A 25,644-nucleotide genomic window follows, 5' to 3' on the forward strand; every position below is an offset into this window, starting at 1 on the left:
GTCCCAAATCCAGTCTCCTCATCGGTAGGCACGGGGAGCAGTGGGAAGCGCAAACGGGATAGCTTACACTCGACGGCTCTGCAGAAGGAAAGCAGGCAGGGAAAGTAAAGGACAGTCATGTGCATGCCTGCTCTCCTCCCCAGCTGGAGTCGAGGCACCGGGATGCAGCAGCACAGGCAGAGCCCCAGGGGGTCTTGTTTACTCTGCGGATAACACAACAGAGATTATTCCTCCGAGCTGTCAGCCCAGCCCCTTCGCCAACATTAATAACGCTCTGCTAAAAGCACCTGTCATGGCGTGGACCTCTGAATGCGTTGGAAGCATCAATCCTCGGAGGCTCCCCACCGACAGGAGCAGCACTGGGGGGTTATTAGCCTCACCTGACAGTCAGGGAGATGGAGGCACAGTGACGGAGTCTCAGAGCAGGCTGGGAGCAGATCTTGGGCATCCCCTTCTCCTGACAGCTTGCTGCGGCTTAACTACCATCAAGCTTGTAGCGTCACGGTGACGCTGTAGTGCAGGACTCATTTCTGGGAAAAACAGTCCAAAATTGGGAGATTTACCATGTACTTCATGGACAGGGAGTCCTTGAAGCGCAGCTTTAACTGGCCTGCGCAGGGTCTGCATCGGTGCGATGGGACGGATTTATCCCGGCTGCGTTCCCCAGCTCTGCGCAAAGGTGCTTGCCTCTCGCTGTGATTGCTGAACAACAGACCCTCTGCAGCAATTGACTCTCTGAGTGAGCGATCAGTCATAAACATTGCCTAATTTTTTTTTCTCCCAGATTTCACAACCAGAGATTAGTGACAGATTAACTTTAATTTTAACAGCCCTCACTGTTCTCAAATTTGTCCCTCCCCTGCTGGCACACTGAGACTAATTGACTGCCTCCTCCTCTGACAGCGCAGTGGGTTTGACCTTGCTTTTAACACAGCACCAAAGCCAAACACTCCCATGTGCCGGGGTATTTCCACCCCATCCTGGCTCGTTCCAGCTCACCACTGTCCCCCTCGCAGTATGATAAAGCCACTAATTGACTCCTCACGCTGCTCGCTGTTTCTGAAGTGTAATGTGTCAGAAGGTGTCTGGGATCCTCAGATCTCTCCCTCTCTTGCAAGATGGATGTCAAGGTGATTTTAATCATCTCTACCTACGTATAAAGGGCCTCTGAAAAACAGAAAGCATATTCATCTGCAAAATGTGTTAGAAAACAATCAAATGCTCTACACAGACTTGGCTAAGATGATCCTGTTGTTAAGGCTCTGGACTAGGACTTAAGAGTTTTTAGGGCTCGAGAGTTTTTAGTAGAGGATATGATTGGTCTGTATAAATACACCAGGTGGAGGAGGTCCATAGCAAAGAGGTAGAACAGCTTTTGAAGCTAAAATAATAGCGTTGGCACAAAAAAAAAAAAAAAGAAAAAAGGAAAAAAGACATAAACCAGCCAGAAATAAACAGGCTGAAAATTAGAAGAGGGTTTCTAATGATCAGAGGAGCTGAAGTGATGGCATACCTTTCCCAGAAGGACAACACATCAACCTGGTTGCAAGTTGGAGCTCAATACCTTTGCAAGAGGGATTGTACACCCTCGTGGCGGGTGACAGCCTGGATGGAGAAAGTTCCCTCCATGTCCTCACGCTGCAGACCCCCACGGTGCCACCTCTGCACCTCCCTGCACTCAGCCCCTCTGCCTCCGCTGCAGGGAGAGCCAGCCCCGCTCTGCCCATCCTGCCTGCAACGCCCGCAAGCATCTCGAGGCAGGAGGCCTGTCTTGTTACACGTCCTTGTTACAGGCAGGGAGCAAACACACAGATTCAGCGCAAACCAGCCCAAAGAGCCCAGAGCCTGGAATAAGCAAGGAAGCGCCACTGCTCGTGACTCTGCCCCATGCCCACAGGCAGGCAAGGTCCCTCAAATTAGCTGCTCTAAAAAAGGTGTTATTTGGATCAGTGACACTTAAAGATTTCACATCTCTGTAGAAAATCACCGGCGGCTAACGCGATGCAAGTGGGGCATTCCCAGCTCGCTCCTTCGATCCTTCAGCTCCTCTGTTCAGACGCAGCCACATTAACGATGCCCGGGCTTTCAAGCTCCTCGTGGCATGAGATAACAAAATACCACTCAAGCTAATGATTTAAATGAAGTCTTCTGCTCAGTGCCCCGCAGGCCTGAATGGCAGCTGATGACAGGGAGAGATGACATGGCAAGGCCTCTCCATAAGCTTCCGAGGCACCACAGGTACTTACCACCTCCACTACCCAGCTAAAAATTAAGGTAAAGCCAAACCCTGAATACGGATGTCTTAAAACAGGCAAAACCACCAATGCAACAAACCCAGACACCTTCTGGGCTCTGATTAGCAAGCACTGTCCTACAGATTGCATTCATCACCTCTCCTCCTCCGTGTCCCCAGGAAAAGGAAGGAGTGCAAAATGCTATCACTTCTCAAGTCTGCATTTGGAGAGCCTTGTCAGCACTAAGAGAAAGATGCTGTGCCAGGAGAAGATACAATTAAGTAGGTACTTGGTACATAGTGCCTCCATTGGTCCAAAGGGGAGGGAATTTGGGGGCATCTTGGTGGGGAAAAGGGAGTAAAACAAATGAAGGAAAGCCCTCAGGGGACACTGCAAAGGTCTGCCACGTGGTTGCAATTCTCAAGGACACTAATGCAAGACTGATGCCAGCAAGGCAAACAGGCAAAAGCTTCCCCCCCCGCCGAAGTTAGCATGGGACACAGAAGGCCAGCTATTAAAACCTGTGCAACCATGAGACAGGCACACAACCCACGCCTGAGCCCACGCGGCACCCCCCACGATCCCCTTCCTCCCTAGACGTCCCCTTCAGATAACACGATTGGCACCTGACATAGCCCAGGCAGGGTCTGACGGTGGCACACATCGAATGTGCCAGGTCCTGGGGGGCAAAAGACACTCAGCTCTTGGCAGGATCTGTCCCTGAACTCTTGCTGGGGGTAACGGCTAAAGAGGAACAAGTGCCACTGAGACTGATTAGCCATTTCTAAGTTAAAAAGGTTTGATGTGGTGGGGATTGCGGAGGGTCTCAGAGCTATCGGCTGGTAACTCATCTGTGTCTCATCAACATACCAATTAGACACCCGGTCACTTCTGCTGCTCTGTCTCAGGACACCAGCAGAGCCTTGAGCTAAAGGGCGACTAATTGGCTGCACCTAGGGCCAGGTGAGAGCGAGGGGTCACAGCGGAGCTGGGGACAACGTGCTTCCCCTACCCACCCTGCCTCTTCACCTTCCCTGGGGCGGCATCGATCACAGCCCCTCTTCATTCCCTTCTCCTGTTAGGCTGCCAAAGCTTAGCTCTTGGTTTACTGCAAATCACTGTGCTGAAACCGGAGGGGCGTGCTGCAATGTTTTTTAAAGGGGCAAAGAAAGGGAAAAAAAATAAAAAAGATGACATTTACAAACTCAGTCCTTGTCAGATCTATGGATCACCAACACATTAATGAGTCTGTGCTTTATCGCGCATCCTATGAACAGAGACCAGCTCTCATATGGCTGGGGAAAAATTTCCACTAGTTAGGCTAAATCAGGAAAAGACACGTTTGGTGCGTTACATAAATGTATTAAAAATTGGATGTCAAAAAGCCCTGTCTCTCCTTGCCCAAAAGCAACAGCAAGTTAGAAAAGCTAAGTGTCTCTAATTTGTTTGCTGGCTGGATCAGCTTCAAAATTTGGAGAATTCTCTACCAAAGCTGATGAGCTGGAAGTCCCTGTGGCTTTGATAGATGGAAGGAGAGTGGGGGAGAGAGAGAGAAAGAGAGAGAGGGAAAGAGAGAAAGACAGAAACAGGCAGAGACCATGAGCTTGATTAAAACTAAGGAGGGAATAGAAGTGTTTTAAACAAGAGCCTGAGCAAATCAGTTAATATAAGCCTTGGGAACAAGATTGCCTCCAGGATGTAAAAGTCTGTTCCTTACCCCATCGCCTCACAGTGGGTTTAGTGAAATGATTTCTAACGATTTATTCATTTTTATTACAAGAAGCCAGGCTGGCGAGAAGAAAATAACCATCTATGGCACAGCAGAGTGGCCTTTGGTTTCCCTTCGCAGTGATGGAGAGGGGCAGGCAGGACCAGGCAGGACTCTGCCTGGATTTCACAGCTCTGTCTGGGGATGCCCTTCCCAGCCAGGCAACATCACGAGAAACTCTTGCAGCCTGTGAGGGGCCCTAACGCCCCTCTGGGCATTGCTGTCAGCCAGGCAAGACCCCGAGAAGGGAGAGCAGACGGCAGAAAGGCTGCCGCGGGCACACGGAGCAGTTTTAAGAGGACTAACTCCTCCCTGGCGGGTCTCTGACAGGAGAGGGCTTGCAGCCGCCGCAGGCTCTCGGCAGGCAGCTGCGCGCACCGAGGGACTGACTGCCCTGTCCTTCCAGCACCTTGCCACTGCGACTGGAAGTGATTTGTCACCACCGCTCTCTGATGGGAAATTTGAAAAGCTTAGTCTCAGCGCAGGTTTCCTGGGTACCTCTGAAACATGAAGCTGTTTATTTACCGAGCCGTTGCATGCAATGGCTCAAAAAAAGGTTTTCTCCTGTCAGACCGGGTTTGTGGAGAAGAGCTCTGCGGAGCTCTGGGAAAAGCCCTGCTCCAAAAGGACCTGTGCGTTTAATGCGAACTCCCTGCCACATTTAAACACATCAAAACCACAGCTGTCGTGGTGAGGTTTACAGCGTTTGCTTCTTTTGCTCCAGGTGAATGTATGCTCTTATTAATGCAGATGGCCTTGGATCTGTCACTTTTGCTCAGAGTATGATGGGTTTGGGAAACGATTAAAAGGGCACTGGTGCTATGAGAGAGCGTACTGTGGGGAAAATGCCATCCTGGTCCCCCGCTCACTCAGCTAAGGGCGGCATCAAAGCTGAGCTGTCACTCGACAGGTAAGAATTGGCAGGCAACGTCCTTGCCAAGGCTAAAATTCGCTGCTGCCAGACCAGGAGAGATTTCCTAACGCCAAAACGCTCTGACGGTGTGGGGTAAGATACAATAGCTTTTGTTCTCTGCCAGCGTCTGGGAGAAGTGGCAATCTCTGACAAAAGGGCAGGTGCGGAGCTGTCAGCAGGGAAATAAGACAGATGAAAACCCTTTTTCTGAGACTGCCATTTTTTTTTCCTGAATGAGGTTTGGATTTACCAATAAAACACTAATTCCTTGGGCCTGTGTCACGTAACCTTCAATAGTCTGATATCTGTGGCCCCACACGGTTATCCTTAGCCTTAGCTGATGCCAGAAAATAACCCTTGGACAGAAAGAGGGTAACAAGCAGAAGAAGGACCAACGCTGTGGGGAATCCGCAGGCACTGAGTCAAAAAGCAAATGAGAGCGTGGGCTAAGCAAACCCATTACAGAGGAACACGCACCGTAAACTGAGAGGTAAATTATCTTGCACTTCCTCCTGCACGCCAGGCTGGGGAGAGACGGGGGAGCTCCTGACACAGGATTGCCCCCTTTGCTTTCCCTCCCAGAAGCAGTTGTTTAGAAAGCTTCATAGTAAGCTTTTTTCCCCTCTTTCATGGGAAATTCTCCCAATTTTCCCCATACAAATAATTTTGAGTACATGTGTCTCCAAAAGCTTAAGAACAAAAGTGTCTTGCATGTGAGCTTGTATCTGGCACGCGCTTTATGCCCTGAATTATTGCCTGCACAGGAGGGTTACTGTGACAGGACAGATATTAGCTCTAACATCACCACCTCAGGGGCCTGATACATTAAGACAAATCTAAATTATCTCGAGACACGTTCTTGATGAAGTGAAACACGGTGTGTTTGCCAACCCAGGCCCAGAGAGAACTACCGTTACATCCGTGCCGCGCTTGTCGCTTGCTGAACACCTCATCTTGCAAAGGGGGGAGTGTCTGAAACCCCCTTAGGTCCCCGCAGAAGCAGCCTGATCCAGGCTACGCACAGACCATCCCTGAGCACCGTCCCCAGGCGGCATGGCTGCTCTTACCTGCCGGAAGCCGCTGCGCGTGTGCTGCAGGATTTTCAAGGCGTAGTTGGATCGCTGACCTTTGCTGTTGAATTCGATGTGGCCGGTGAGACCTTCCAATTCTACCTGTCCAAGAGAGAATGAGTTACAGCGCCCATCGAGGCGGCTCACCCCACCGCCTGCAGCGGAGCCGGGGGTGGCGGCCACTCGCCCCCACACCGGCCATCCACCCTCCCAGCAGCAACAGCAATGCAATCCTCGTGTCTCAATCCTGATTGCTCTCAGAGTCTGGCCAGGGTAGCACTGAGAGATGTGGAGGGAAGCAGAAGAATCAGCAGTGTGAGGTGCAGGGCTCCCCAAATTTCTTTGCACCAGCTGCTTCGGAACAACCCCCTCCGCAGCCCCTCGCCACCTCCCTCCGTCCCAAGGCTGACGCTCGCTGCTCTGCGGCAGGCACGAGCTCTTCGCCGTGTCACACAGAGTCACTAGCTGGGGATTCCTCCACAAACCATTACGTGCTGTTTCACTGCATCAGCCCGGCGTTTAACACAAGAGCGTGCTGCAACGGAGCCAGGACGAGTGTCTAGCCTCGCTGTGCAGATTAACCACTGCTCACTTGCTGCTGGAGCACCTCTTCAGTAACAAGGGCAAGCTACTGAGCCTCCTAGTAGCAGAGCCAAGGGAAGCTGAAAGGTTTTGTTGTCTCTGAATAAGAGTGAGATTTAAAGGAGGGTTCACGTGCATCAGCCAAAGTGATATCAGGTTTGGTTTCAGCTGATCCTTCCTTTGGGGGGAAAAAAGTCTCATGACATTTCAGTTGCACCCCAAACAGCTCCTTCTGCACCGTCAAGCTCAGCTCTGAGAAATCACATTGACAAACTCCAACTATTTCACAAGGCTGAAACTTCAGGGTCTGTCCTCATGCCAGAACTAGGCTCGATCAGTTCCAGCAGCCACACTTTTGGGTTCAAAGGAGCCCAAACGCCTTCACAGGGAAACTCATCTCTTGCCACTGAGCTCTAAGCAATTGTATTGCATGACTTTATATCAACTCAAGTTCACTCAAAACAGAGCTCAAATCACTTAGAAACATTTGTACTTTAAAAAAAAACCAACCCAAACCCCCACTGAATTCCACTTTTTCTGCAGCAAAGCCTGAAAAACGAAGAGTTTCATGTCGTTCCAAGGCCCGTGACAAACCAGCCCTCAGATCTCCTCTCTTTTCATTCCCAGTGCTACCTTCAAACAGACCGGCACTCTGTGCTTGAAAACTCTGCCAGTACCAGCATGTACATACACATCTTTTGCTTCCGGCAGCAATGAGCGCTAGCTGCTAACACACCGGCAAACTTCAGTCCCTTCTCACCATTCTCAGGTAGTTCATCAGGCTGGTGCCGTGCTGCCAGATCTGGGCAGACCCGCAGGACAGGGGCTTCACACCAATCTCCTGGCTCCGGTTCAGCTCCTGCACAGCCGTCACCACAGCATACACAGCATCGAACAGCAGGGCGGAAGAGAGCTGTGGGGAAAAGGAAGAAAAAGATTGAGATGGGGAGACAAAAAAAATCAAGCCTCCCGCTGCACCTTGAGGACCTTGCAGCAAGCAGGGGAGTGCTCTATCCACAACCTCAGCAGGGATCAGAAAGGAGCAAAATCCTTGGCCATCTCTGCGCAGACAGCAAGCCCTGCTTGCCTGCCACTCTGCTCCAGCAACACGCTGCACCTTGTCTGCACCCATCCGAGGGCAGGGAAACAGAAGCAATGGTATCCCTGAACCGCTGGGCCTGCGTAGGCATCGCTGGGGCAAGTGTTATCCCTTTGCCAGCCCCACTCCCAGTCTGTTACGTTTCTCCTTCTCTTCTTGCTTGCTTCCTTACCCTTTATGTCTCTGCTTGCTTGTTCCTCAGGGCGGCTAACCCCTTCTAAGCAAGCTGTGGGGTTTTTGGTGCTTTGGTGACCCCTGATTAATCTGTTGGCCGGGGGGAACGCTTCTGAGAGCATGAGGTTTGTAGGTGGCTGGGCAGAATAAAGATCCTGTGCCTGCACCCACAGAAGGAGAGACGACTGTGCTGCTTCAGCCTTCATTAGGCTCCAGAAAGTCTTTTCGACCACTGCTATGAAAGGCAGAGACACGAGAAATGAGTTTTTGCTAGATCTGCTTCTCAAACTAAGTCTTGCCTTTCAGACCCCATAGAGACCATCTAGTCCCTTGCTACATCCCCCAGTGTCCTGCTGGGTGTTACCTGCTCTCTAACGGCATTGCTGAAGCGATGTCCAGAATCACAGAGCTCGTCCCCGCTCCTTCTCCTTTTTGCTTTGTTTGCCTTTAATCAGATTTCTTTGTCCATCAAACCTCATAAAAACGTGGGTTTTGCCCATGCACAACCATTTCAATATTTTTGATGTAGTTAATAACCAGCCATTTGCTCTCTCGCGTTCACTGTTGTGACTAAGATTTCACTTTTAATTATTGTCACCTCCTGACTCTGCTGGAATTAAGCTGTTGCAGCTCATTACTATCAAGGCTACGTTTTCCTCATGGCCACTTCGAGAGCATCCTCTTACCATCCCAGCTCCCAGCAATGGGTTCAGTCCTGGGGCTCCTTTCCCCACCTTACCCTGTTTGTGACTTACAGCACTTCAGCAGCATCCACATCCCCTATTCCTCCCAAAGCCTGATTAGGTTTATTCACTTCTGCCAGTGGTCCTGCCGGGAAAATCTCACCCAGTTCAATCATCCCAACAAACCTTCGGTTTCAACTGCGTTACTAATTGGAACAGAGCAAGCCAGACTTAACCCTGCTTGCTCTTCCTCAGATCAGTGGTGAGACCTCATTGACCACAATGGCCTGGGACTAGGCAGTTAACAAGCGGCACAAAACATTAAAACCGGCAAGCCAGCACGAGTCAAAAGGTATGATTCCAGCAAAAGCCCGACCACCCGCTCTAATGGCACCAGTAACCTCTCACTTTTCCAACTCCTCTCCGCCAGGACAGTCTCACATTTGCTCTAGCACATCTCTCCTGCATGCACCCATTTAATCTGCCTCACACAAATAGTATCTGGGGGCTTTCTGGTGAACGTCAGCAACTTGACTGGCGCCTGTCAGTCCTGCACGTGACCCTTCTCTCAAGCAACGGGCAGCACCTTTGGTCATACATGTCGAGAGCTTTCTGCTAATAACAAGGACTGACTGGCTCCAGAGCTATGAAGTTATATTACAGCTATTTTGCAGGAGGTAAACTAACATCAGAGATGCCGAGCAGTCTGAGGACACACAAGGAATTGGTGGCAGAGTGGGAAGAGAAATTGGGTATCCTGTTTCCTACCCTGCCTCCGTGACGAGGCATCACAGTTCCCTTTGCAACCGCAGCAAGCCTCTCTCCTGCCCTTCTTCCCTTCTGTTTGCGGGTAAGTTTGCTATGGTTTTTTGCTTAGTATTCATATCCGATTTAAACATGCCCTTCCTGGGAAGCACTGTCCAGAGCTTCTTAAAGCAGCTGATATATCCTTCTCCATACCTTTCTTTTTTCCCTCCACTATAAATTCCTTTCCTAATAGGACCTCTCCTGCCTGTCCTGTTCTCGGCCCCTGTTCCAAGAAGGTCTTTAGCATACACTTAGTTTTAACTGTGGACCGAATCCCGTTCACATTACGGGATACCATACGCATTTAGCAATTGCCTTCCCAAATCAGGAACCATAAAAATACCAGTTGGCCAAATGAAAACATTATGAGAGAAAAACACGACCCCTGTGAATCCAAAGTTTCACCATCTCATACCAAATCGGAATATCGGCCCAGCATTTTTAATTGTCTCCTGTTGGGTTTTCATTTCCATTTTCCCTGAGCAGTTAATGATCTCTTATTAGCTGGTGAGCAAGAGACTTGTAGATCTTAGTGAAGCATTTGACATTATTGATTGGAATATTTTACTCCTTAGCCTTGAACAATTTGTTAGGATTTCTGGCAGCCCCCTTATGATTTCAAGCAATTTAGGGACTGGGAAAGGGGTTATGACACACGAGATCAAGTCCTTTTGGCAGGGACAGGGAATCCCTTCCACGCTCTCAGCATATCTCTTTCCTTTTTTAAAGAAAAATCACAACTTTCCTCAGAAGCACCGCATTTCCATAACCAATGCTGCTGCTTCTCATTTATGCCAGCCATTCCCTGCCCCACGGGGCTCAAAACCAGGCTCCTGTGCCAGCCTCTCAGTCGTGCGAGCCCTGGAGCATGGTGCCTGGACGCACAGGAGCCTGCCAACACAGCCACCTGCAAGTAAACAGACCCGTGCCTCTCCTTTTAGACACCTACCTGGATTCCCCTTTCCATATCTCTCGAGCAGCCACCAGGACTCAAGCCTAGGGATGTTCGCGGCCTTCGCTCTATTCCTTCCTCTGCTCCTCTGGTACCAAAATCCTCCAAGGCACTCCACATCTTCCCGTGGTCGCAGCTGTGGGATGGTCCTGCTCCACTGCCACTTGCGACCCTGCCGCTCTCCTGGCTGTATCTGCCAGCCCAATGGAGCGTGCGCCCTGTTGCCCTACATCACCTACCTAACGCAGCAGCTCCTCTGGGTTCTTTGCTCCCTCTGGCTTTCGCAGGTAGGCAAGAGTCGTCTTGCAAGGTTAGCCGGAGGGTTAACACAAGGTCACTGCTTCCAGCCATCTCCTGCAGCCCGGAGAGTTCAGATGGGGACTGGGTCATTTTAGCACATCCACTCCGCTTCCCTGCGGGCTCACGTAAGCTTGCGGTGCGTTAGGGAAGCTGCCTGACTCTGCACTGGAGGAGATGCAGAGCAGCATGTGGTCTCTCGTGCCTTGGGGCCATCACCTTCAGCAGAGGGGTGGAGAGAGAGCTGAAGGCAGCACCTTTTTAACTTCCTCCAGGCAGATTCAGCAAGGGGGATCTGTCACTGCTCTCACGTACATCGCCTCAACTTTCTTCATGTCGCCTATAAAATCTCTCACTACTTTTATGTTCTCATTTTATACCACAGTTTTGTCACTCTGTCACAAAAAGCCAATTTGCCTGTTAACAAATTGATTCTCTTCCTTGCGTGCATCGTCTGATTTGTGCAGATCCCTGTTGGTTTTGTACCATCTCTGCAATGTAAGAGCTCCGTGACAGGCTGCACGTCAAAAGACATGGTAAACTCAGCGGTGGTCCTACACTTGCGGGTTCGTGGGTCGCAGGGGGTTTCCCTCTATCTCTAAAGCCTAATTCTTGACAACGAAATCTGCTGATAAAAATTAGCACTCGATGGATGCCCCATCAGAACAAGGCTCCAGAAAAGGGAGCAGCTGGTGGGCTGGGCAGGCGGGCTCGCTGCTCCATTCCCCTCGGCACGCCGGTCAGCTGCACGAGGAGAGGCTGTCCCCGAGAGCTAAGGAGGTGTTGCAGCGTACGGCTGTGACGCAAAGCCCTGGGAACAACTCACCAACTAGAAAGGGTCAAGAAACCGATCTCCAGCCCTTGTGCACAGCAGCTGGCAGGACCATTCCCACCCATGTCTCTAAGACAGCTAACGCTATCTGATGCCCTGCGCCTTGGGAACAGGGATGATGCCCGAGCTTTACCTTGGTACACTACAGCTCCTTCCTGAATGCAGCATACCCTCCTCCCAACACCAGATCTAGAAACCAACAGCAGGTTAAGCATAGTTGAGTGGAAGATCCTACTTTATTTTCTATTTACGGAAATCTCCCATGTAAAGGCCATGTTTAGAGGTAAACTGGTCTCCAGGGAAATATGAACAGGTTTGGCTAGTCTGGGTGTTGCCATGTGGTTTTTTTCTTTTCTTCCTAAAACATTATCATCTGCATCTTTGCCCCCAAACATAACACAGAGAATTAAAACCATTAAAATCCTGTGAAATAGACTTTACAATCTGGATTTTATTCAATGACATAAACACTTAATTACAAACATCTGTTTTAGCCTAAATTCTAATTACCTAATCTAGCCATCTGTAATTTGAATGATTTTCTCTGATTTCCTTTCTTTGCAATGTGATTAATGAGAATGGCATTAGAGCGAGCAGCTCCCTCCTCCTTCCTCAGATGCTTTCTCAGCTCTAGCAAGAAAACCCTGGGATTTTGCAGCTCACAGGAAACCTCCCTCCTGTCACTTCCAGCTGTTGAGCTTCCTTTTCTCTTTTTAGTATGAGCTATCCCACGAGATATCTGCTTCCCAGGACTGAAAGGGGAAGTTCTTACACAGAGAGATGCTCTCTGGGAGATGAGCTCTGCCAAATCGCCAACGGCAGAGACAGTGCATGGCAAAGCGGCATTGGATCTCCCTTGCAGACATGGAAGAGGAAACACATGCCCTGCCTGGGAATATTTCACTTCACCACCTGAGGCAAGGCACTTTTCTTATCACCTGGGACATGGCATATTGGTGATGGAGCCTTGCTACAAACACAGAGTGAACCTTTGCATCATCAGAAAGAAATATTTTTTTGGTTAAGACTCCACACTAGGGCTTGGGGGAACTGAACCCATTTTCCAGTCGTGCTGTAGATTCCCTGACTGATATAACAGGGAAAGTCACTTCCCTTCCCTTTCTCAGTTTCCCATTTGTACCCCAGGAATAACAATCCCTCCTGAGCAGCTGACCACCACCTAGCACAAGGGGAGCTACCAGCACAGCCAAGAGCAGCCAGACCGCAGGTGCCTGGGAAGGCACTGCAGCCCCTGGGAAGGTCCCCTAATGACAGCAGAGCTGGAGCGGTTTAGATCAGGGCAATGGAGCATGGCCGAGCCCCCTCCCTCTAGACATATACTCAGGAGGAAGCCTGATTGTGCTTTATGAACAAATGAAAGGAGCATCCGGTAATGGAAGTTCAGGCTCCCAAACCAAACAGCTCCATTCAGCCCTGAACTCCTTCACTCTTGCCCCCCCCCCCCAAAAAAAAAAAAAAAAAAAAAAAAAAAGTGCTGCAATGGGGCATAGTCTTGCATCCTTTCACCTACAAATTTTCCTGGTTGTTCAAGAAGCACAATGAGATCATGTATTTCCCTATCACACCTGCAACGCTTCTGTTCCTACTGTCTTCTGTTTCTACTATTAGAAGAAAATTTATTTTTAATGCCTCCGAACAGTCCCTGCAACTGTCATCCAAACAGGAAGCATCCTGGTAGCAATCTACAGAGATTTAGCAGGGCAGAGAGCAAGCTCACTGCAGCCGCCTCCAACCAGAAGGGCTAGGAGGAGGGAGAGCAGAATGGTCCCAGGCACGTACTAACTACGGCCTGAGCTCCATGTCAGGCCCATAGGATGTGGACACAAAGGGCAGAAAGCTCCTTATTTTGCCTGCTTAAGATCACTTTGTAGTGATAATAAGGAGGTTTTCAGCAGCATGCAGCTGCCTCAGCTTGTCAAGGGGGACTCTGAGTTCATTAAAAATGATGCAAAGGGTTCCACTGATGGCATTTTCTCTCTCTCTCTCCCCCCTCCCCCAGCTCCAGCCGCAGCCCCCCGCATCCCCGATTTAACAAATCTGCTTTGCAAACCTTTCCAGTTATGAAGAGTCCCTAGGGAAGATTTCAGTGCTGATCTGCACGCTCATCAGGGAGATGTTAGAGCACGCAACATAACACAGCCCCTTGGCATCTGCCTAAGCCCAGCCCTTTCTACGCTATTTGCATCCAGACTCCCGCTTCCTCAAGCCATTTTCCTAGAGGTAAATGCACAGGGACAAATTTTCACCAAGGAGACACTGAATCAAGGCTGCATCGTCCCCTGCACTCACATACCAGATATAATTCAAATTAAGATCAGGCTTGAATTTAAAGCTGTACAGCCATTCAAGTACAGACAAGCCCTCTAAAGCTCTATACCCACATGGTTCCCCAAGGTCCCTTTGGGCAACCACAGGCTTTCAGGATCGCTTTAGTATTCTCCAGACCAGGATGCTCCCCAGCATGACACCCCAAGTCCTCTCCTACCTACTTAACTAAGGTGCTCTGTCTGGTTCATTCTTCCATTCCTGGACCACCATCTCCCCAGGACTGACAACCGCGAAAGCCAATCCAAGGTACAGCGGGATGACAGCAGCCTGGTGATGTGCCCGAGCTCTTTCGCACAGGGGTTATCTGAATTAAATAATTAGTCAATACCATGCACCCAAATATTTGAGACTAGAGTTTCTACCTCTGCACGGTCTTCACTCACACTGCATTGCCAGTGTCTGCTCAGAACCAGTCTGCAGCTCTTTTCACAAGGTTTTCCTGATGGATTATAGCAGCTTCTGACTCAGGGAGGCTGTGGACAATGGGAATGAATTTTACTTACTGCTGGCCCAGTAAAAGGAGCGTGATCACAGTTCTCCTGCCAGGACTGGTTGAGGCTCTGGACAAACTCTTGGAAGAAAGCATGAGACTGGTTGAAAATGGAAAATCCCAGGATGTTGACTCGGTCATCCAGCAGGCTGTCCAGGCGCTGGAGGGAAAACTCCTACAGGAACCCAAAACAGAAAACAGGATTAGGGAAGAAAACAGGCACCAAAATCTTCAGAACCACTCAATACCATTGAAGAGAAGATGGGACCACGCAGCTACAGGGACCTGCACGTTGGAACCTACCACCTCCAAGGTGGAGCTGAAATCCACCTGCTGGCTGGTAAGGAAGAGCCTGGTGCTAACCAGGACTTGACTCAGCAAGCTGTCCGTCTCAGGCTTTTAATGAAGATGTCAGCCAAGTTGGCCAAGTCCCACAAAAAGACCAAAATCCCTCCAGAGTGGGTTCTGGGAACTTTTCATTTCTGAGCCGCAGTTCCTGCCAACCACGCCTGTGCGTGGTGTTATCCTTTGCAGCTTACAAACCAGCTCTCCTGACAGGAGGTTCCCTGTAGCACAGGGGTTACAGGAGAGGCAGGGAGGCAGGTGATATTTTTCAGATGAAGCCGGTAACCTGCTATAACTGGCCAGAGAAGGTCAGCTCTGTTGTGGAAGGTCCGGATCACAGAGCTCCTTAGCAGATTTATACTTCCCAAGCAACGCTCTCTCCAAGGCACTCCCAGAAAGAGCTCCCTGCTGCGTTCACCGTGAAAACATTGCTGTGCACAGGTAGCGCTACGGCTGAGAGCCCCAGACAGTGCGAGCACGCGGGCAGTGGTTGTCCATCCAAACCCAGGGCAGGAGGGATCCCCCGACCACCAAGATCACCAGACTGTGGAGACTCTGGAAAGAAATTAACGTCCTTTCTTTACCATTTTTAATTTCCTTTGGGAGTGCCCTGAACTGGACCCCAGCCTGGGTGGCAATCATCATCCACTCAGTGAAGTTGCTCTACCACCACCATATCCAATTCAGTGATACAAAGGTTCAACTGTTAAACTAAATCGGTTCCTCCTCACAGGGCAATCCTGCCCTGCTCCTTCGTGCCATCGGGTACCAGGAGGAGATGTCAATCACAGGACATCCTAATGGCCCTGCGGAGGGTGGGAAGGTGCTTAGACTGTGGGCTTTGGTGCAGAGCCTATCCTCTTGCATTTCTGAAGAGCAAAACGGTAAGATGTATAAAAAGCGACTGCATAAAAAAAATAAAGCAAACCCAGAGAGCTCTATTTTGCTACTCACGTCAATGGAAGAAGCAGTTACACGACAAAGCTGGCTCCTGGAGAAGAGTCCAGCCCTCCTTGTCCTATTAGCAGGAAATAATGGTGCCTTCCTCACTAATTTCTCTTTTGCTAATTGCTAAAATGGAGTGAGAAGGTGGGAGTAATAGTTTCAGAAACTGCTGGATACCCATTCTCTTCCATCACTAATACGAATGTCTTTTGGCTCTGCGGACTATGAGATCTCAGCAAGTCAAGTCATTTTTTATCTTTCCTGCGTATGCGTGCACGTAGCAACAATGTCTGTAAATCTCCGAAACATGGAGTTACAAGACTATTCCAGCACGGCAAACTCCCACGAGAATGTGATCAGACACAGGATTAAGTGCGTTTTGGACACAACCGCATTAACGTTAGGTAACATGAAATTGCCTGTGAACTATTGATTCATTTGAATGATATTATCCTCCTGCCTTCCTGACAGGTTATCCATTTACCCACGGCGTCCTGTCAACCTGCACAACGAAGGCAGATGGCTAATGAGGACCTGGGCCCGAGGAGTTCCTGGATGCAAGCAGAGCAGCAGGAGACATGTCAAGCCCCTACAAAATACCGCCTCCACCCAGCCAGAGCCGGGAGGCAAATTGCAGAGGGCACAACGCACGCAGCTGCCTGACTGCCCTCTTGGCTTCTTTACAGCAGAAGGAAAATGAGATGTTATGTACCAAAACACAGAGTCCGAGGCTTCAGTCTCAGGCCAGACTGCCCCAATCTCAAGGCAGCTGAAATTAGTGCCTTTACTTATTATGTCTTTTCTCCCCCAAAAAACACTTCTAAGCTTTTGAGGTTGCTCAGACCCTGACAGGTTCGTTACGCTCTGCTCCTTAAATGAGCAATGCCTAGGTGAGGGAATGAGCCCCGCAGGTCTCAATTCACATAGGGGAAACTGAGGCAGAGGCGAGACGTGCCCCGATCATGCAGCAGGCGCAAGGCTGAACCCATGAGTACAGTCTGCTCGGGCTGACTGAGCAACGGGGTCAGTCCCAGCCCCCGGCTCAGCTCCCTGCACAGCTTTTGGGACAGCTCCCCACCCGCATCAGCCCCGTTTCCCTGGGGAAATTCCTGCGCCCCACCAAGGATGGAGGCAGCTGCCGGGCTCGCTGCCTGACAAAGCGACCACAGACAGACCTGGACACACTCCCACCAGAGTCAACAATTTGCTCTGGTTCAAATGTTAACAGCAGCTTTTTCCCAGCTCCCATAGTGGTAGGTGGTCATTGCAAGCTTCGGTCTTTCTCTACAGCCAACGCTCTCCACATCTGTCTTTTTCTAGGCAAGCCTCCAGCTGCAGAAAACCCCACTTCTGTTGCTGTCACACTCATAAAACACGCACCTCTGTAACACACAGTTCGCGTGGCCTGTACGCGACCCTTTCCCTGCACTGCTGCCCGTCCCGTCCCTCTGCTCCAGCTCCAACTCTCTGCCTTTAAATGTTTTTCCATCAGATGTGCACAAAAGCATTCTGCAGACCCAGGTCAGAAACAAGCAAATGAGCCATGAGCTGCCTATGCAATGAGATGGAGATAAACCGTCCTTGGGGGACACGCTTCATTTGCAATGGGATAAGAGATTTGGTAAGGTCAGGCTTGCTACGGAGGGCAAAGGGGTGAGAGCATCCGGACGCTCCGGTAGCTGCCGGCTCAGCTTCTGTCCTCGTTTGTTTTTTTCCCTTTCCTACACAGTCATTCACCACGCTTGACATTTCCAAACCCACATTTTGCAAACACAAACTCATTTGCCATTCGAGACCTGCACCCCTCAGCTGATTCCCAGAGCTTGACGGCCCATGGGCCAGCCCCGCTCCTACCTCCCGATGGCAGGGCGATGGCCGAGCCTCTGACGCTGCCTGGCAAGAGGCGAGCGCGGTCAGGAAAAGGCGTTGGGAAACCCTGCTCTCGGAGATGATCTCAGATGGCTCCTCTCACCGCGTGTTTGCGTGCAAGTGTTGATGCGTTCACCTTCTCGAAGGTCAGGCTGAGGTAGAGGAATACCGTTCATATTTGAGAAGCAAGTCTCAGACACGGGAGTGACTCTGTAGCGGGAGCACAGGGATTCAGTGTCAGATCCAAGGATTTCTCACTGAGATGTAACGAAGCTGACTTTTGCCTAAGCTAGGAAAAATTTTAAACAATCCAAGCACAACGATGGTATATATAACTGACCTTGCCTCGACTGCTAGACAAAGCTGATGGGGCTAGTGCTTACGCAGAGTAGTTTCACAGCCGCCTCTCCTCGTGTAGTTACTCTTCCTTATCTGCAGTGCTGGCTGGTGCTTTTGCAGGCTAGAAGATAGCTTTCCAAGGCAGTAAGAGCAAGGAGCCATTAGGAAAATAACTCACACCTGTCAGCAGATTCTGTTTAATGGGCGACTCCAAGCCCTGGTGCGCCTCGTCCTAGCCTTCTCCGCCTGCACAAATACAGCTTTGTAACCGCGTGCTGTCAGGCAAGATCAGGGTACCCGGTGAACACAAGAGGGTGCGAATCAAAGAGATGGGTGCAAACAGCATCTCCCCGATTACCTCCTATTCCACCGCCAATGATTTCCCTCCCCCCGCCTCCTTACACTGGAGCAATTGCAATAGTTGACCAGCACTTTGCCCTCCATCTCAGTCCAGCTCCTTTATGCAAAGTAGCGCAACCTGAGGTACAGAGAAGACCAAAGATCATGTCAAGGCTAATTTCAGGTACACCAATCCCAGCTGCCTGAATTCTTCCTCCTCTTTCGGTCTGTTTTTTAAAGCACCCACCAAAAGTCAATATTCTGTTTCATGAGATCTCAGAAAAAGTAGGCCCTGAAGGTCTGCAGCCAAAATTAATGAACTTTTACAGAAGAAAAATCCCCAGGCTTTGCTCAAATCACAGCAAATTCTGCAGCAGCACCAGGCAATTACAGCGTAGATTTTCTGACTTCTACTACAGGGCTGCAACCACTAAATATGTGCTGTTAAATAACAACACTTAGCAATTCTATGGCACTCTATATTTTCAAAGTGCTAGGCACACATTAGCTAATTGAATACAAAGGGGTTCCCTGGGAGACAGCACTGGAGGAGTTATTAGAGGATGAAGTCACTCTTGGGTTTCTGTGCTTCGTGCGGCACTCGACCTGCGTTCTCACTTTACATGTGTGTATGGAGTGACCCGAACATTTAGATCACTGGGAGAACCTGCCTAATAAAAGCCACACAGCCAAGCTCTGTAATTCATGATTTTAAAGCCACGAGCTTGGATTTTCTGGCGTCGCTAGCTGTGAGTTACGATCGGGAGATTTACAGGCTATAGTCTCCATTCTCCACCCATAAGGTGGAAGCGTATTTACTCAGTGCGGGACTCTCGACTCACACGTTTGGATTGCGTGCCAGTTGATCCCTACCAGGACTCGGCCCCTGCAAGCCCTCTCCCACCTCAGCCTGCACCGGTGACGGGGCTCCTGCAACGCGCTGGTGGGTTTCTGATGGAAATCCCGCTCCTGCCCTGCCTATTTCACTACGGCTCTGTAACACAGCAGCAGCAACCCGCTGCTCCTCACATTGTCACAGCACGGTGCCGGGTCCACATACAAAATCACTGCTGCCTTGCCCCATGAGGACTCATGCCAGGAAATTATTATATCCACGATACAGAGGAGGAAACTGAGGCACAGAGCAAAAAATAGCAAGTAATTAAAAACCTGACAGCACAATTCAGCCTGAGAGAGACCTGGATTAACAACGCGCCTTACGATGCAAAGCATCAAAGCCAGGATTTGTTTTTAAGCACGTAACTAATGAAATATCCTCCCAAATCCGCACCTAAGTAATCTACTCCCAGACTAAAGCAGACCCCACAAATGGTGTCCAGGTCTTTCCTCGCTACCGGCCCCACTGCCACCGATCACGTTCTCCCTCCCAAGACTGGGAAGAGGCTGGAGACTTCTGCGTGGAAGGGGCCAGTCAAGCAGGGGATTATTAGCGTCGTAACAGGCTGCCCAATAAGCAAATGTTTTTTAAACTGTGTAGCTGCAAACCCTCGAGACTCCCCCGTGCTGCCACGCTGCGGTCTCACTTCAGCGAGTGGCTCCTGCTAATTGCTCACCCCGCAGCGGCGAGACGGCCAGTTTGCTATTCAGCGCTCTGCATCAGCTATTGAGCTCCTTCCAGCTTTATTGATTTAGCTGGTGATATTGTTCTGCATCCCATTTGTGTGTGCAGAACCTCGCTCCCTAACTCGATTCTTATCACATTTTTAATAACCTGGATCACCCGGGAAGCAGGGAGACGGCGGCCACTACCTGCACACTGAAGACAAGCATAAAGTCTAAAGACCTTCCCACACCCTGCTTGACCTCACCCCATCCCAACCTGCAGAAAGGAACAGGATTTGTTCAGTTCAGCCTGCACCAACACAAAGATGTCCCCATCCCTCCCTCCTCTCTCTTGCTCATACACACGTGGTTATCTTCCTCTCTTAATTACTGCAAGGACTTTATTGGATTTTTGGATCTGCTGATTAGCAGCCTCCAAAACACCCTCTGATGCTGTCATTGCCCAGTGCTCAGCAGGAAAAACTCCTGGTGCTGCGAGCTCAGCAGACTGCACTGACCTCATTCCCCTCGGTCCCAGCCAAGGATCCGGCCCTCTGACGGCAGTGAAGGCTGATTTACACCAGGCACAAGCTTGCTGCGGGTCCAGAACACACTGTACTTACTGTTCCTTCTCTATTTTTATGTGGGATGGGAAGGAGAATACTGGGCCAGGACTTCCATTTCTCTATTAAGCCCTCGCTCTGGCAAAACTTCCATTTCTAGAGTATTTGGTGCTTAGAAAAGCTGTCGCCCTCCAAACACAGACTTTCAATTCCCATACCGAGATTGCCTGGCAGCTTTCACGTAAGAGCCAAACCTCCAGCCAGTGCATAGTCAGCACAGCTCTAGCGACTTCACTGCTGACATCGCTGGATGCCAACGCGCATCACTATTCACCATTTTAGGGTTAGCCAGAGGAGGTAAAGTATCTCAGCTCTTGGTTCTTGGGGCAAACAAAACTCTCCCCAGGCCGTGGGTGTCAGGACTAGTGCACTTAGTCCAAAGATGCAGAAGGTACCATCCTGGTGCTGTCTACTCGGAACAGATTTGGTGCGACTGCTCTGCTGTTACGCCAGGTTTTCACAGTTCAGGCACGAACAACATGTTGAGCCCGGAGCAAGACTTGCTGACAGAGAGGGGAGCAGAAGTACTACTCTTCCTCCAGGGACACCCAAACAAATGGCTAAAACCAGAATTCCTCACAAGAAACTTGGAAAGACTTTAGGCTCCTGTGTCACTGAGATCGCCTACAGCTCTCTTGCACTGATGGAGATCATTAACAGCGGCAAGAGTACAACAAGGGAGAAAAACATACAAATCAACAAAGGAGACAAAACACAGATTAGAGTGAATGACTTTCCCAGGGTTCCCCTCCTCCGTAACAGAGGCACGCCAGGGACCACCACCCGAGCATCGCTACCAGCCTTGCGCATGGTCGTGTCATTATTACGTGACTGGGACGTTTGGCTCCTGCAATGGTCAGTTCTTCACTATCTGGCACCAGCGACCAATTTCTCCCCTGAGATCGTCAGACTGCCTCTGACAGATGTAGCAATACCTGCCTTTGCCTCTCAGGATCCTGTTGCCCTCAGGGCTGAGCTGCCGAGTCTGTTAATTATTCCTAAGCTCCTCTAAGAACACATTTATTTATTTACTCAAGTGGACAATATTATGTTAAGTGCTTTATGGTTTTCTTGAAAGGCTCAGTTTATTTATAAACTATTGACAGAGTCAATAAGTTTATAATGGGCCACATGTAAAAATCAATTTCTCTGGAAGAAAAAAAGTCATCACAGCAACAAATTGTGGCCTTTTGAGTACGTAAGTGGATGTGAGAGATCTACCCCAGGCACTGTTATTTGGCTATTCATGGAGTTAAAGAGGAACTACCATCTCAGTGAACTCAGGGACAATTTAGGGGAAATGTCCATATATAATCTGTTTGCTTTTACAAAGTTGATGCATCACAAAAGCATCAGTGTGCCATATGCTAGTAAGGATAGGTCTTTTACCTCCTCATGCAAGGAGAACTATTACATTTTGGAGGCTGTTCTTCAGACAAGAGCAATTTAGGAAAATACATTGCCCACATCCTTAGTAAAAGCAATTTACTTCAACTTCTCTGCAGGGAGCCTGTTTGAAGAGTGTCCAGTCCTCAAAGAGCAAAGAGGTCAAGTGCTAACGTTGGGACCTGAAAAGCACAGCTCTTGGAAAACAAGGGGTAGAAAGTCTGAAAGACAAAATAGGACAAGACACCATGAGGATAAAGAAAGAGAGAGACTTTTCCTGGGCTGTATCCGAGAGAATGATTTACTCAACAACTGGAAATCAAGCACAGGATGGACTCTGAACAACACATAAAGAAGACCCAAGACAGGTAAGGTAGCACAGGCAGCAAAACGCCGGGAGGTACAGATCACTGCTTTGTCTAAATCCTCCTTTTCTCATGCTAACTAGAATGAGGAGAAATTGCTCTGGCATCCTTGCAAAAACCTGATTTGTTTGCCCTGCTACCACATGCCACTGAAAATATGAACCATAAATCCAGGGAATGATCAGGGCTCTACAAAAAGGTTTGCATCAGCTACCGGGAATCCGGAAGGCTGGCTGGACTGCAAGGTAAAATATGTCAAAGTGTAACAAGAGAGTCCGTGTTCTTCACTTGTGCCCGAGCGCAATGGAGAGCGAGGGTGCTCGCGGCCGGCAGAGCTGGTGCAGCGGGGCCAAGCCCCTAGAACTCACACACAGACACAGAAAGAGAAGGTCACTTCACCAAGAGAAGGTAATTTCACAAAGCAGGACTACAAACCCAAGCTCCACAGTCCCAGCCAAAAACTGACCTGTAGGGCACTTGCCCTCGGCTTTGCTGTACGTCAGTCTCTCTTTCCAAAGGATGTTACCATAATGACAAGCCACTGCTGAAACGTGTGACGTTGTCTGGGTGATTTGGGCACTATTCCCCCCCCCTCCATTTCCAATGGGGCATCCAGAGTGACAAGTCAGCTTTGGAAAACCTCATCCTATATGAAGACCAACCTCTTTATAAATCACTAACAAAGAAGGAAAAACAGGAAGCAAAAAACCAAACCAAAACTGATTTATCTGGTCTCTGGAAATTGAATACGGCAGCTGTTTTATCAGCAACAACACCTCCGCACAATATTGTCAGGGAACAAAACCGCATCCAATGAATAGAGCATCTGACTCAAGGCACTAGTAAAACTCCTTTACACCTCCCTTCTTGCAGTAATAATTTTAATTGTTTCAATTATTTCTATCTAATCTCCTTGATAAATGTTTTGAAATATAAACCCAGCCCAAGGTCCATATACTATATTAAAAAGAAAAAAAGAGAGGGAAAAAAAAGAGAGAAAAAAGAGAGGGAAGAAAAAAAAAAAAAAGACAAAACCAAAAACAAGCTACACAGAATTAACAAGCTAAAAGAATTAATTGTAGCATAGGATTTTGGAGGCATCCAACACCCCTCCCGCTCTGCGCTGCGGATTTCAAGGATTTCCAGCACTAGGAGGAACATTTTTCCTATGCACAACAGCCTGTTTCCAATGCTCTATTTATACACTGGCATTATTATTACTACTACTGTTATTATTACGGAGCACACCATCGCCCCTTACGCAGTCAGAAGCTGCGTGGATACAGAGACGCTGTGCCCTGCCGGGGAGCGGGGAAGGGACGATGAACAGCTCTGAGCCCCAGCTCAGCACCGCACAAACCCAGGCGCAGGGAGCAGCTGGCCACTGGGTCAGCGTTTGCAATTAATCATCGGGAAATTTCAGCCCTCCCAGAAGGGCAAGCCCCAGAGCAAGGGAGTTTGTCACCGTGTGGAGATGCCACGAAGGAACTTGGTCAAATGGAGATTCTCTGCAAGGGGACCGAGGACAGCAGGATGCTTAGTTGCCACGAGTACCTCATGCGCAGACGAGGAACGCAGGGAAGGAAAACGCAACAGACGTGCTCTGTTCTGCGAGTTTCATTAGGACTCCTAGAAAATTTGTTGAGCTTCTGTTGCTGACAAAAAAGGTCCCTTGAGCTGGCTGAAGGAGGCTGATAATGAATCCGCATGCAGTAAATTAGCCTGTGGATATTTTTACATCAGGCTGCTCGCCTCGGCTCTGATGGAAATGTATTGGGGGCCGAGGACTTCCTCCTCATTTGCTCCCGCAATCTCCTGCCAAAGGCTGGCATCTGCTTTCACGCGCCGCTCTGCCTCCCCGCTGAACGGCGGGGAGAGCAACGCTGACGCTATCTGCAGTCATCAGGCTGGCTACGGAGGAGCTGTCACCCCCGAATCGCTCTCCCCACGGACCGGCGCCAGGGGAGTTGCAGCAACTTGCCTTCATCTAACCCTCCGCAGAGAGAAGAGCTGCGACACACAACTAGCTGTCGGCTGGGATGTGCTTATTAAATAAAATTAATGCTAGAAGACGGAAACAGAATTCCCCTCTAGTGCCACAGGGCAGGTGTTTAATTCAGCATTTTATCCCCTTTTCTCTTCTTTTTTTGCCTGAAATATTTTTCCATCTCCAGGCAGCTTAATGCTATACAGACTGTCTATTCCCCTTCTGATGGGTGGTTCTTCCATTTAAAGCCATCTTTATGCTTGCTCCCCTTGACAGCAGCTCACTATGATTTTATCTTTTCTATTAGGCAGTGATTGCGAAACCTCAGAGGGTTCATTAGGAGCCTGATAATCCCTCCAGATTTATTAGTCTAAATTGCTCACTCCTATCTTTCATCCCCATTTAAATATTACTAATTTCCTTAAACGTCTCTTCCATCTGCCCAGGTTTTGCCTGATGTCACCTTTCTTTAATGGTCCCTGCCAAAAATCCAGTTAGTTCTGCTGAGGGCTGGTCTTTTGGGCCAAGTGGTAAAATAGCCTGGGTAAACGGATTAATATCCTGTGAGAGTGAATGGCAACTAAATTCATTTCTTTCTCACCTGCCATAACTGCATCACACTAGATGAGTGGGTTTCAAAGACAAATTTCACCTCCCGACCTCGAGCAAACGCTTAATCACGCCCACGATCAAAACCAGTCTGCTGGTGGTGGTGGCGGCAGTGGGGAGCTTAATTTTTATAGTTATTTCTGTTGCCTGAGCATCATCCAGGAACACGGACTCCACTGTGCTGGTGATGTGCAAGAAGAAATCCCCTATTACATGCACAGCCCCGGTCCGTGGCGTGCACAGCGACTGCTGGGGCTGGGGAAGGCAAGTGGAACAAGAAACAGTTGTTGGGACTGGAGAGCAACAGGAAAACTACTTGCTGGGACTGGAGTGGTTTAGCACTGTGAGAGGGATCTGATGGGGATCCTGTCCCTTACCAGCTCTACCAGCAGCTATGCTCTGACTCGGGGCTGGCACTGGGGGCGAGAAAGCACGGAGCAGCAGCCACTGCCTTCAAACAAGTGCCCTTCACCTCCCGAGGGCACGGCGCTTCCCTCAGCACCCATCGCTGCCTGATCCCCTCCAGGTACACCCCTTCCTTTTGCTTTCCAGCGCCAATTGTTTGCATGGGGATAAACAGGCGCAGTGAAGCTTGCTCTTGCTGGACTGATATCGAGCAAGGTTAGGACCTACGTATCACGCGCTAAGCAGGAAACAGAATGCTGTTAGTTCAGGTAGGAAGCTTCTGGCTTTTTTTCCTTTCTCATTTTTCTTTTTTCTGACATCTCCTTTCCCTATCCCTTTTACATTCTCTGTCCCAATTGCTCTCTTGGCTTTCAACCCCTCCATTTCACTCCTTCCCCCTCCTCCTCTCCACTCCAGCTCTCCTGCCTACACATTTGGCTCCATCCGTTCCCGTCTGTCTCCCACCCAAACACAAAGCGTGATTCAGCTCTCGGCTTTCCTGGCACACGCACACCCTGGCATAAATATTAATAGAAATTAGAGAATATGAGTATCATTTGGGGTTGGAAGGCACCTCCACTTAATCATCCGGCCCATCCTGCCGCACTCAGGTTTCCAT

At 49.6% G+C, this 25,644-nt stretch overlaps 1 protein-coding gene across 5 annotated transcripts in view; it reads right to left on the reverse strand.

Moving 5' to 3' along the window:
* Nucleotides 1-25,644, reverse strand: part of GRIK4 (glutamate ionotropic receptor kainate type subunit 4) — a 207,195-nt gene that overhangs the window by 31,273 nt on the left and 150,278 nt on the right. For all 5 annotated transcript variants that reach the window (XR_008574079.1, XM_054803100.1, XM_054803101.1 and 2 more), the window contains 3 exons: nt 14,264-14,425; nt 7,328-7,480; nt 5,983-6,087 (listed from right to left, as the gene is read on the reverse strand). Coding sequence is in view for 4 of the 5 variants with exons in the window: in XM_054803100.1 (XP_054659075.1) it covers nt 5,983-6,087; nt 7,328-7,480; nt 14,264-14,425 (420 nt within the window). In the remaining variant the exon portion in view is untranslated. The remainder of the gene's footprint in view (nt 1-5,982; nt 6,088-7,327; nt 7,481-14,263; nt 14,426-25,644) is intronic.

This window comes from Grus americana, chromosome 24 (assembly GCF_028858705.1).
Source record: "Grus americana isolate bGruAme1 chromosome 24, bGruAme1.mat, whole genome shotgun sequence".
Classification (NCBI taxonomy): Eukaryota; Metazoa; Chordata; class Aves; order Gruiformes; family Gruidae; genus Grus; species Grus americana.